The sequence below is a fragment of the Heterocephalus glaber genome, unplaced genomic scaffold (genome assembly GCF_053883595.1).
Source record: "Heterocephalus glaber isolate CG9 unplaced genomic scaffold, H.glaber_assembly_v1.0 deba00001594, whole genome shotgun sequence".
Classification (NCBI taxonomy): Eukaryota; Metazoa; Chordata; class Mammalia; order Rodentia; family Bathyergidae; genus Heterocephalus; species Heterocephalus glaber.
Genome location: NW_028258369.1, coordinates 4,023,057 through 4,036,993, shown reverse-complemented (window position 1 = coordinate 4,036,993; position 13,937 = coordinate 4,023,057). Strand labels below are relative to the sequence as shown.

Below are 13,937 nucleotides of genomic sequence, written 5' to 3'. Positions count from 1 at the left end.
GACTGTCAGGCTGTTCCTCACTGTTTCAAAGCAAATCTAAGACACAGGAAGTATATTGGCTGTGAGGAGTCCACTACCATTCAGGAGAGAGTAGCAGGCAGTACCTGGAGATTGAGTGAAAACTACGTACTTTAGAAGCCCATGAGAGTAAGGGCTCTACATAATTCTTAATGTGGCAGAGCAGATGACATGATGGTTGGCTGAGAATCTCTTGCACTTACACTTGTGGGTTGTGGGATACAGAATGATCTGTTTTGGGCTTGAGGAGTCAACATCAGAGCAGCAAGAGTGAGAGGTGCGGGACTTGCCTACAACTAGTGATGAGTGTGATCGCAATCTAAGAGCACCCCACACCTCACAACACAGGACTGCAATGCCCAGTCTTGGCCACCACCCCAGAACACCATAGACAGGGACAGGAGGGTGCAGCCGGAGACTCACTCTGTCTGCCTCCACAAGGACAGACTTATTAGAACAGGAACACTGTCAGTTCCTAGAGCATAGCTCTCACAGAGACCTGCAGAAGCAGCCTTGGTTAAAGCCAAGGAGGTGTCTTCATTCTGAAGATGCTCACAAAATATCATTCTCCCTCCTCCAGGTGTCCGCAGCACCAGCCTTCCTGCCCACGCGCCTCCTTCTTGGGCCTAACCAGATTCATCATGCCTCGTGGTCAGAAGAGCAAATTGCGAGCCCGCAAGAAACGTGCACAACGCAAAAGTGACAATCAGACTTGTGAGGATGCACAGGAAGGACCAGCACCACCAACAGCAGCAGCAGCAGCAGCAGCAGCAGCAACAAAAGCAGCAGCAAAAGCAGCAGCAAAAGCAGCACCACCACCAAAAGCAGCAGCACCAAAAGCAGCTGCAGCAGCAACAGCACCAAAGGCAGCAGTACAAAAAGCAGCAGGACCAAAAGCACCTGCAGCAGCAGCACCAACACCAAAAGCAGCAGCACCAAAAGCAGCAGCACCAAAAGCAGTAGCACCTGCACCAGCAGCACCAGCAAGAGCAGGAGCTTCAGCAAGAGCTTCAGCAAGAGCATCAGCAAGAGCATCAGCAAAAGCAGCGGCAGCAGCAGCTGGAGAAGAACAAGAAGAAAAGGCTTCTCTTTTGTGCCAGAGCCCACCTGCTGCTGCATCCTGTAGCCCTCCCTCGACACCTGGGGGGAGATCACCATCTATTGGAGCTCTTTCTGCTGATGGCTCTTGGTCCACTTCTGACCAAGGTTCCTATTGTGAGGATGAGAGCAGCATTTTTGAGGGAAGTCTCAACACTGATTGCACATCTGATGACCGTACGTGGTCCACTGATCTGTTGGAATGGTTCATCCTCTACAAATTCCATTTGAAGCAGCTCTTTACCAAGGAAGAGATGTTGATGGTCACTATCTGGAAGAACAGAGATGAGTTTGATGAGATTTTCAAGAGTGCCTGTGAGCACCTGGAGGCAATCTTTTCAGTTGAAGTGAGAGAAGTGGACTCCACCCATCACTCCTATACCCTTATCAGCAAGCTGACCCTCCCCAACAATGGGAGGATTCGCCCTGGCAGGGGCTACCCTAAAACGGGTCTCCTGATGAAAGTCCTTGCTGTGATCCTCCTGAATGGCCACTGTGTTGCTGAGGAAATCCTTTGGAGTGTCCTGAAGACCATGAAGGTATATCCCGGGAAGAAGCACATCATGTTTGGAGAGCCCAAGAAGCTCCTCACCCAAGACCTGGTGAGGCTAAAGTACCTGGTGTATCAGCAGGTGCCTGGCAGTGACCCTCCACGCCATGAGTTCCTGTGGGGCCCCCAAGCCTATGCCGAGACCAGCAAGGAGAAAATCCTGAAGTTTTTGTCCAAGGTCAATAAGACTTCCCTGAACTACTTATACTCTGTTTGCGATGCCTCCATCAAAGCCATGAGAGATAAGGCAGAAAGAGCCCAAGCTGTGTGTGCTGCCAAGCCTGGCTCTTGTGCCAATCCTAGTGCAAGTGGCCAGGCCACAGATCCTGCTGCTTCTCCAGGGCCTGCTGAGGCCTGAAGCTTTTGATCACCTAGTTAAGACAATAGGATTGTACCAGAAGGAAGTTTCTTGCCAGTGTTAAAGAACCCCACCCCAGTGAGGGGTGATGCAATGGAGAAAAATTTTGAACATGTTCACTGGTTGCTTTTCTCATTGCTTTGGTTGTATGCAATGAAATGTTTTAAGCTGTTTCTTGGCACATTCCTGCAAGTTGTGGTTAAATCTTTATCAGTTAGCCTTCATATTTCCTGACTGTAATTTAGCAAATATTAATGGATTGTATGCTCTTTGCCAGTCTTTGTGGTAGTGCACAGGTATCCACATAATGAGGATACCTGTAGCCTGTGCTACTAGAATTTTAGGGCCTAGGTTTGAAATCTTACAAGAAATCTGTTTAACTTCCCTTTTGACTTTTAGGCAACATACAAAGAATGAATGTGACGTGGGTGTCTGTGGGAACAGTAACATGGAAATATCCTAAGCAAGAATTGTGAGACATTCGAAATTGCAGGTTTCTGGCGTATAGGTATTACTGAACCTGTGAGGTGAGCTACTTGAAGTGGAGGTGGTGGTGAGTTAATGCTATGCCATCCCATGCTATGACTCAGGATTGTGATGTATACTCCTGTAAATCTATTCAGTCTACTATGACAAAATACTGTAGACTGGGGAACTTAAAAACAGATTTACTTCTCGCATTTCTTGTTTAGAAAATAGGATTATACTATAGGGAATTTTCTTGAATATTTTATTTTATTTTTATTTTTTTGTTTTGTTTGTTTTTGGTACCGGGGATCGAACTCTGGTCCTTGCACTTGTGAGGCAGGCAACAGAACCACTGAGATAAATCCTCAGCCCTTCTTGAAAATTTTAAAGAACCCTACAGGTATGCATGGTAATATGGTGGAGGGAAAAATTTTAACATGATCCATTCTTGACTTCTCTTATTGATTTTATTTTTGTTTTTATAACTGAATGTTTTTCATGTGGTTTTGGCTTGTTCTATGAGGTAGAAATTAAATTTTTGTCAATTTTCTTTTATGTTTCTTGATTCTTATTCAGCACACATTAATGAATACATTCTGTTTGGTAGGATATATGCTAGTACTGGGATGCTCAAGTACAGAAGACTTAGCTTTTCTTTTTAGAGTTTTTGAGACCAGAGTTCCAATGAGTGTAGCAGGGCATTGGACTACCCTCTTAGACATTTAAGTAAGCTAGAAATCACAACACAGAATCCCACCCTCCTAACGTCATTTAAATCTATTTATGTCCCCAGAGCCTCACCTTCAAATACTATCACATTGGAGTTTAGTGCTTCACCATATGATTCCTGTGGTCATGGGAGAGAAGCAGAAACATTCAATAAAGCTTAGAGAACTGATGGGACAAGTTCCTTTTTTGTTTCCTCTCATGTGGGTGGAGGATTGTGGGGGAAAAGAAGGAGTGGGATAAAGTGAAGGGGAGGGGGAAGGGCAGGAGGCTATAGAGGTGGGAGAGGGGTAGGTGGAGGGAGGAAGAGAGAAGTTAATTCGGGAGGGGAGGAGAAAGGAAGTCAGGAGAAGGGGATGAGAAAGGAGAAGAGAAGGAGGATGGAGGTAGTGAGGAAAGAAGAGATAGAGAATTCTAGTTTTCCTGTTACAGGGATCAAATGCCAATATGGTGACCCATTCTCATAAACTCATCTAAATCTAATTAGTTCCTGAAAGCCCCACCTTCAAATACCATAAAGTGCATCTCAGGTCTTCAGCACTCTGATTTGGACAAGGGTGCTAGAAGGGCAGAACCATTCAGTGTGTTATGGAAAACTGCTGGGAACTGTTCCTTTAGGGCTGTATGCAAATGAGACAAACTTCCACCTGGGCAGGAATGAAAGGTATCTTGACTCAGATTCCAGTGCTGGTGAACAAATTCTGCAAACCACATTTTCTGTGCCCATTTTCTCCAAGGTGTGTCTGAGAAAGGAGAACAACAGTCCTTTGAGATAAGAAATGCAGAAATCAGAACCTTGGCACTTTTAGTTTGCTTGCTTTGTGCCACTGGGTATGGAATCCAGGGCCTTAGCCATGTTACACTCTGGCACATTTATCTTGAATTGGAAGAGATGGATTTCATTGCATAAAGAGGGCCTTTTAATGAGATTACCTTAAATATAATTTGACAAACTAAATGAGAGCAAGTCTTTTGAAAGATATAACAAATGTAAATAGAGATGGTTTGGATGGAAGGACACCTGGGATGGATCTTAGGATTTTTGCCTTGACATCACTTCTAGGAAATTGATTTCAGTTAACTGCCGATTAAAATCCTATACTTAAAAATGTGCTCCCATGGGGAAAGTTTATAATATTACTTTATAGGGATTTTGTTTTTTAGTCATTCGGTGTTCTTCATATGAGAACACTCCATATTATCTAATAGCTCCAGGATTCAAAAAAATTCCTGATTTGTTGACTAATTTTATCTGGAATAAAAATGATATTACAACTGCCATTTTTAACATATTTGGCAAATATTTTAAGATATTTTCCAGTCATCTTATCCTATAGTATATATGTAGATCATGTAGCAGTACAAATTCACATGGCAGTTTATGAACTTGCAACTTTCTCAAGTTCACAAGACTGGTAGGCAGTACAGCTGAGGCTAGAGCCCCGTTTTGAATTTTTCTAGAACTCATGCTCTTCCATTACTCCCACCTGACACAGACCTTGTCTCTCTTAATTCATTTTTCTTTTTCACTATTCTTGAACTGGTTTCCACTGACAAAAAGGCACTTGTAGTGAAATGACTAAAATCAATTGCATAAAGGGACTGTAAATAAGAAAAAATAATAAAAATTTGATGATTTTACTTGGATTTCATTTTTCTAGGAAGAAGCCTGTTGCAATGTTAGCCCATGAGAGCTAACATTGCTCAGGATCTGGTCTGTTACCTAACTCTGTCTCTTTCAGTCATTTCTAAGACGTCCCCAATGTCCACTCCTTCTATAGAACCTCACCTGCTGGACAGCTCTTCCCTGCCTCCTGCTCAGAAGGCTACAATCTGCTCTTAGTGGAGCAGACAGCCCCTATTACAGATCCCTGATTTAGAGCAGTTCAATTCACTGCTAGTCATGTTCTTGATTAGAGCTATATATCATCTTTGTATTCTTATTTATTTGACACATTAGATTTCTCCCTTCCGCTCTTACACCTCTTAAGACTGGCTTACTCCTTCCCGCCCTCATTTTATCTTTTCTCTCTTTTCCTCATGTTTCAAATGTTCCTTTCACTAGGTGGTTTAAACTGCTTCTGCATATGAGTTTGTGAATCATTTTATTCTTTTTTTTTTGAAGTATTATGGCACAATAGTTTTAATATAACCACCAGTCTTCACAAAATAATTTTAATACTTTGTGCCTGATCTAGCAGCATCTTGCACTGTGACATTCCTATACATACATAAGCATTTACCCAAGCACAAATGTTAAAAGTAGAGTAACATAGCAATTGCCTATACAAAGGTAAATAGACACTGTACATTATTCTCTTCTTGAATCATTTTTGCTGCACAGTAAATTTCAATTACATGTCAGTATAATGTTACTGATCTATAGAATACACTTTGAACTGTGAGGTATGGCAACTCTATTGAGAAGAGAGCTAACATATAAACCTATATTTAACATGTAAAATATTTTGAGTGATTTTTTTTTGTTTTGTAGCTGCCATGGATTGAATCACTTTATTCTTGAATCACTTTATTCTTGAGTATCAAGTTTTTAATTAGACATTTTAATATTTGTCAAATACATTGGGAAGGTTTCCTTCTTATTTGTGATCCAGAATAGGGTAATTTGGTATTGGAATAGATATTTATTTGGAAATGTCACGTGACTCAGCTGTAAAATTTGGGAGGTTAAGAAATAGAACAAATGAAGGGTGAATATTGTCACTTCTTATCTTCTCTGTTATTTTAATTCTGTTGTTTTATAAAATTAAATGACATATACCCGTGACTTTAGTTCATTTAAGTGTTTAGGAGACATTGGTTCTTAATAAATTGAGTACTACATTTATTGGGTCATTTATTCCTTTAACATTAATCAGTTTTCTGTTCTCTGGAACACACTGTGCTATTATTGAGTATGCTATAGTTTTTGTATTGAGGATCAGTAATTCACAAAGATTGTGGTGAGATACAGTACAGCAGGGGGATAATTAAAAAAAAAATAAGAGGGCTGGAGGTCTAGATTAGTGCCGTAGAGTGACAGTTAAGCGTACTTTCTCCAAGGCAATTACTTTCGAGAAACTGCAAGTTCATCAGTGGGACTAAAGCTCAAGTAAAGCTAAGTCTTGGGGAGACAGAAGTGTGGCGATGAGGGACAAAGGCCCCCTTTCAAATGAATAGATTTTGGGAGTTCTCTCCTCTATCATTTTCACTGAGTCTACTCCTGCCCTATTTTTTTTTAAATTGAGAATCTTTCTATAATTAATTAATTAATTTATTTTTGGGTTTTTTGAGGCAGGGTCTCCCTTTGTAGTTCAGGCTGGCCTTGAACTCACTATGTAGTCCAGGCTGGCCTCGAACTCGAAGCGATCCTCCTGCCTCAGCCTCCCGAGTGCTGTGATTACAGGTGTGTGCCACCATTCCCAGCTTCATGCCCTATTTTTAAGGAGAAATATTATTTTCTGTGATTGTGAAGAGTTTCACAATATACAGTTTATTTTCTTCCACATGTTTGAATCAGGAATAGTCATAGGCTTGTATAAACTTAAAAGTTTTTGCTAAATATCATACTGTACATAATAAGATTTTAACAACAGTGAAAAACATTTATGGCTGAGTCTTAGATGCCCAGTATTCTTTCTGGTCTCATTTGATTAACCCTTTAAAAGTAAAAATTGTTTAAGAAACAAATATTTTATTTTACAATAATGTTTAAATTACATAGTATCTTTTAAGTATATTGTTGTACATGGTCATAATTTTTTCTGTGAGTTATTTTTCTGTCAGTGTTAATATTACTGGATTAGTAAGTCATAATAAATTCATACCTAGGTGATTTTTTCAAAATGTCACACAGAATTAGTATTAGCATAGATAGTTTAAATTGTATCAATAATTATATACCCTGTAGAGTGGAAAACTCCTTAGTTTCCTTGGAAATTTATGATACCCACAATATAACCAAAGACCATTTATATAAATAAAGTAACCTACCTACAATACCACTTGTATGTAATTACTAGAAAAAAATAGAAATACTCATTTAAAAATAGTAATATATAATTTTGATGGCATGTTAGGCTTTTGCAGTAATGCCCATTCTTACAATGGATTTTATTATGGTTACTGATAAGAATTAACGTACAATTGCATTCACTGAATGAAGTGCATTTTGTGAAAATTGAAATTTAAACACAATGCTAAAATATTGCATGTGTCAAAGCCACTGTGCTATCCATGAACAAAATGCTGCTCTTAAAGAAATATGTGGAAAGTTAAAAGCTTTCCATATAAGTATTGTAGAAATAGTTTCCACATTAGTAAGATTTTTTTAAATAAATCAAACGCGACTAGCTTATGATATGGTTTAGCAGTGTGTATAATTTCTTTTACATAAACAAAGAATTTTTTAAACTTATGTGTAAAACAAAAGCTAAAATTTATTCCTTTGATGGCCACTTATGTGATCACACTAAAATATTTCAAACTCTAAGAATAAACATTGTTATAGCTTCTATGGATAGAGAGTTAATCCTTTTGAAATTAGAATTACTTATTTTTTTTGAATTTCATTTTATCTGATATAAATTCTATATAGCCAGAGTGGGAATTCCTTTAATTAATGGTAAAAATCTTAGAATAAGTAAATCTCTTAAGTCAAAAAAACAGTCTTCAAAATGATATGGTACACTAGTCCTTATAAAACAAAAATATTGCATTGAATGTGATGTGGACATATAATTTGTTTTAATGTGCATAATGGAAAACATATATTCCAGGGCCAGGGATTTAGCTCAGTGGTGCCGCGCCTGCCACGCAAGGGCAAGGTCCTGAGTTTGATCTCCGGTACAGGGAAAATAAAAAAAGAAAAGAAAAGAAAAACAAAACAAAACAAAACATACAGTCCACATGTCATCTATATAGAATAAAATGATTAGTTACCCGTGATTACATTAGATGTTTTATTTGATTATTTATCCTAAAAGTAAAAAGGAATAAAGTGAAAGAGTAATTATGCTCTTCTTTTTTGTAGAATTTGCTAGATTGTGAAAATAGTTGAAATGCTACAAATTGGAGTTCGATTGAATTATTTTGCGTGGTATAACTAACAATGGTACTGAGACTTTAGTATGTTAATATTTAATTTGAACAATGAACAGATATTAAATAATATAAATTTCTTGTTGAAAATATCTCTATTCTCAGTATTCAATACAGCTTTAGGAGATCGATATTCAATAATTGTTTGCAAATAGGCAACTCAAGTGATTGCTAGCATTGCATATTCAATTATAGCTTGTGTTATTGTGTTGAGTCATATTACTGTAGAAACCGGTTATTCTTTTTGTTTGTTTCTTGGTTTTTTTGAGACAGGGTGGTCTTGAACCCACTAAGTAGCTCAGGCTGGCTTAGAACTCATGGGGATCCTTCTGCCTTAGCTTCCCGAGTGCTGAGATTGCAGGTGTACACCACCGCACCCAGCGAAACTGGTTATTTTTATATAAGATTTATGTAAATTCGAACAGAATTTTGACTTAATCGGCACATTACATTATCCTTCAGATACCAATAAGAGAATTCTATGCAGAAGAAATGAACATTTTTAAAAATTCAGAACAATAAAAATCTATAGAATTTGAGAAGTAAACAGGGACTGTAAAAGTACTAGAATGTAGATCCATTTCAAATTCCTTTCCTGCCTTGTTGTACTCAATAAAATGAAGAGGAATTTCATTTAAAAAAACTAGGAGAAATAATTTAGAAATTATGGTTCTTGGCCATGAGTTCACTATTTAGGCTTTAAAAATTGATGTTTAAAAAATTTATCAGTGTGAAGCAAAAATAATGACCTTCTATATCAATTACACTTCTTCATTTGCGACATATAGTTGTAAAATGCCAAAGAAATTTCTGTTGAGGGATGCTACTTTCTTTTACTCAAAGTATTTTGTTAAAACACAACTCTCATCAGATATCTCATTTTGTTTTACAGCTTTGTAAGCTTCTATTACTCTCATAGGAAATAGTATTTAATTACTAATTATTCTTTAAATTGCTCAGGCAGTTAAATGGACATCTGTGACAGCTAAAACACTAAATAATAAATTAAGATATTAAAGTATCAAAATGCAAAAAATAGGCATGCAAACTTTATTGTACAAATTTTGGAAACAGAAAGAATGTAACTATGATGAAAGCTATCAAAATGCTAAAATTTGTATCTGACTACCAGAATTAAAAGAATGGGTAAAAATAACTAAAACATATGTATCTTCATATTATTGCTGACATCCAAGGTAACAAACAGTGCTAATCAAAGATTTATATTTGTGATAATTCTGAAATTTATTTTGGAATTTTATTTTAGGGTTATAGTCATTTTAGGATTTTCTTTATTTTAATTTAAGTGAATAGTATTCTCAATTGTAGGTAAAATGCAGTATTTTAAAACTAGTGATAGAAAAGTACAATCTGTATATTTGTGTAATTATTAAATAATAAACTCCATATTGTCATTTGCTTGCTGGTTGGGTTCAAGTGAACTATACTTTTCAGAGTCTCCATTTCTTTGTCCATAGATCACAGTCACTATCATGCTACTTTTATAAAAACTGGATGTGATATTGTAGCAAAGATACTAGTTGCATGGTGACTGTGGCAGAAATCATCCTATGCATTTATTAAATCATTTTCCTTCAGAAGGCTACATCTCTCAGCTGTCCACAATGCAGTGTTACAAACAAAAGAATGCAGGGAGAAGTGCTGAAGTGATATAAGCCACTTCCAAGTCTGGTCAAACACCATATGCAAACTTCCAGTGTATTTTCTCCTCCCATGGTAGCAATAAATGACCTGTGTTCCCTTTGGTGCAGCTGCAAGATAGCAGACTCTCTCTCAGCCTGGTTCCTTGAGACACTGTTTGGAAGGGTGCTGGTCATAAAATGTGTGTATAAAATGAATCTTTTCAATGTCAATGTATGGAGTTGGTGGAGTGGAGTTATTTCAGTGTAATGGGATAGCTTATCATAGCCTGACTAGTAACATGGGCCAGTCATCATCTCTTTTTGTTTCTTCTTTTCTGGGATGAGGAGAATCAAACCTAACATTTTAATTTGCATTATAATTAGTTCTTTACTAAAGGTTCCCCTTTACAACTTCATTATCAAACAAGTGAAATATGCAAGAATATAAAAATAATACAGTGAATAGTCATGCATTAAAATAACATTAATTTCTGGTATTAACATTCTTAATTAAAACAGCATTCCCATTCTCTAGGAAACCATGCAGTGGGAGAAAAGAAAAATTAGAAAGCACAATCTCCATGTTATAGTTTCCTACAAAACTAGAAAGCATATTTTAAGAATTTTTTTTTTTGGAATGCTCAAACAAAATCATGGGAAAGTAAGGAAGCCAAAGATAGATCTCAGTATTAAAAACCCTGCTACCATACATCTCAGAAGTTACAAACAAAACTATACATCTTTCAATGTACTTCATAAAGGTATGATGCATCCTTGGAAGTGCAAAAGCAATATTGCTCACTTCAAAAAACATATACGGGGGCCGGAGATTTAACTCAGTGGCGCTGTGCCTGCCTCGCAAACACAAGGCTCTGAGTTAGATCCCCGGTACCAAAAAAAAAAAAAAAATGTATGGAAGAATGCATTTGAGGGGAAGGGAAAGGCATTGTGTGTGTGTGTGGGGAGGGGGTCTGTGTGCGTGCTTGGTAGCAGCATAACTATGCACACTGATTGTGCACACACGCAGTAGATCTAGTTTGCTTTAAATGTGGGTTTCCAGCATTTTTGTCTGCCTGGACCAGAGTGAATGAAGAGGAAATGTCTATGGCCTCATGCAATATATGTGAATATATATATATATATATTTCCTTTAGTTTTTATATTTTAACTTATGATTTTACAAAATAACACAAGCCCAACTTCAATAATTAAATAAAAATTTTCAATGTCTGCTTAATAACAATAAAAGCTTATCTTCACAAGTACACATACATGGATACAGGTTACAATATTATTTTTGGTAATTACTGCATTTACTTGATAGTTTGTGCAAGCATATGTAGTTCCTGATTCATGAAGACTTAAATTAGACTGTTCGGCAGGTGCAGGAGGCAGAGTGAGCACTGCTGCCTCCCTTAAACAGTGTTCAGTTCTCGCCTGCACAGGTTACACTCGAGCACTGTGTAATAGAGTTGCGGGAACGTTGCTACAAATCACATAATAATTCTCAAAGTTGACTATTTTGTGGGGCCACATTACTTATTTTTCAGGGCTGCATGTGGCCTACAGGCTGTGTAGATGCAATATAGTCTATGAGATATACACAGAAACTTCTAGGTAGAAAAGTATCACAGAAAACAAGACGTGTTTTAGAACACACCTAGTAGAACACTCAAGAAATACAATAAGGGATATTGAAGAATGTTATAATAAAAGAGACTATTATAAAATGGAAACTGAACCTGGGTTCAAAGTAACTCTTACACAGATGAGTGGCTAGCCTTTTATTTTTTTTTGAAATGAGTGATTTTAAGTAAATAAAAGTACAGTATACTTTCCAAATAGGTGAATAATCCTTTGAAAGTTTGTTTTGTACCTAAGAACAAACTAGAGTAAGCTTATAGTTTGCATTATACTTTTATATTTTTATTGTATAAAACTTATATGGAGGCAAATATATAGTTTTAAATAAATGCTTAAAAGTAATATAAATGCTAAATTTTTGATGCTGTCATTATTTTTACATTTCCTATCTTGCTTGGCTCTCTTCTTCCTTTTTTTCTTCTCTTTTGTTCCAAATAAGTATACTCCTTTTTTTCCATCTGCATTACTAACAAAATACAGTCTATGTCTTTGTAATTTCTATACAAATAAATACACATATCTTTATACATAAAAGTGATTTATTTTTATTAGAGTTCATTTAATATCATTGATATTACACTGTAATGCATGTTTATATTGTTTTTTCACTCACTAATTTCTCATGAAAAGAATGCAATTCACCTGATAAGTTCTAATTTATTATTTTAAGTAGTAACATATAAACTAATGGTATTGATGTGCCCTGTTTAATCCTGATATTTTTCTAATGAGGGATTCAATTTTTACTTGTTTTTATTTATTTTTGGCCAAAATCAATGTTTCAGCAATAAACATCAGCATGCATATGTACTTTTATTTCTATAGGAAGTATTCCCATGAGTGGGTACATGTAGCTCCAGTTTTAATACATGTTGTCAATTTGCTTTCAAAAAGATCTTAATGCATCACATTTGCACTACCAATTATGAGATTATCCCTTTCCTCAGTCACCATCAACAATATAGATTGTAGCTTTTTAAAATTTTAGCCATTCTAATAGCCAGAGTAATATTTCACTGCTATTCTAATTGGTATTTCTTTCCTTACTGGTAAGCTCAAGCACCTTTTCATATGTCTGTTGGCTTTTCAGAATGGTCTCTCATTGAAATGTCTATTCACATCTTTTTTGTATTGGATTAGATTTTTTTTTCTTGTCAACTTCTTAGAGCATTTGCAATTTTATAGAAATTAAGCAGTTACTAATTGTGCTTTGTTTTCTTTCTAGCTCTACTTGTGAATTTTTTTTGTTTTGGTTTAAGATAAATTTGCTGTATCTGAGTTTTAAAAGTACTTTTACCTTTTATAGATTTTGGCTTTTAGTCATTATTAAGGTTGATTAAATTCTTCTCTGCTGTTGCTTTTTATATGAAGTTTTCATGATTTTATGAAGATTTTTATTATTTTATTTTTACATTTAAACACATTGCCTATCTGAAATAAATGTTAATTTGTGATATGAGAAGGAAGCTCATGATTGTTTTCTTCCAGGTACATTGCAGATTATATCTCCACTATTTGTTAGTAACCATCTTTTTCCCAACTACTAGTTTTGTTGTATAACATGATCTTAAGGAACTTTAATATACATTTCTATATTCACTATTTTGTTACCCTGTTCTATTTGTCTACGTAGTGTGAAACATGACCTGAAGAATACCTGTTATCTATCTTCATTCCTGTTAGATATAATGTAATTTGTTGAAGAAGAGAAAGACCTCAAGTCCAAAAAGAAAAGTCTTCCCCAAATAGAGTAAAAATTTATCTAAACTAATAATTTAAATCTTGCTCAGCAAGTGGCATAATGGTGACTATATAACATAGATCTGATCAAACAGCATACATGTAGGTCTTCTATAGACAATTTATGGAAAAGCCTCCTTTTTTACCTAATTGAAAGTGATAGACTAAATTAAATGGATATTTTTGTGTATTTCCTCCTCATAAAGCAATGCCAGATGAGTTGAAATCAGTGACTTCAAACTATGTCCTGATATCTTTAATGACAAATGCTTCTTTATGACCATTTCATATATTTTTAATAAAATTCATTATTATGCTTAAACAAAGGATCATTTTTATGTTTACTCAGTTCTTCAGGTTCATATCCAAACCAGTGAGCTGGGGATGGGAGTAAAAAGCCCAATCAGTTCTCTTATTTTTTAAGTTTTGAATCCAATAGAGCTCAGGCTGGTTGTGGGGCAAAAGGAACCCTTCTACATTGTTGGTGAGAATGTAAATGGTGCAACCACTATGGAGATTCCACAGAAAAAACTAACACTAGAAATTCCATTTGGCCCAGCTATTCTTCTTCTAAGTATCACCCTGAAAGAGT

General features: G+C 36.1%; 1 protein-coding gene across 1 annotated transcript; it reads left to right on the top strand.

Moving 5' to 3' along the window:
- The first annotated feature begins 610 nt into the window (after positions 1-610).
- On the top strand, positions 611-2,024 carry LOC147823242 (melanoma-associated antigen B3-like). Its single transcript, XM_087193768.1, has one exon. The coding sequence runs from the start codon at positions 660-662 to the stop codon at positions 2,022-2,024; it is 1,365 nt and encodes a 454-aa protein (XP_087049894.1). The 5' UTR covers positions 611-659.
- Positions 2,025-13,937: the final 11,913 nt, after the last annotated feature.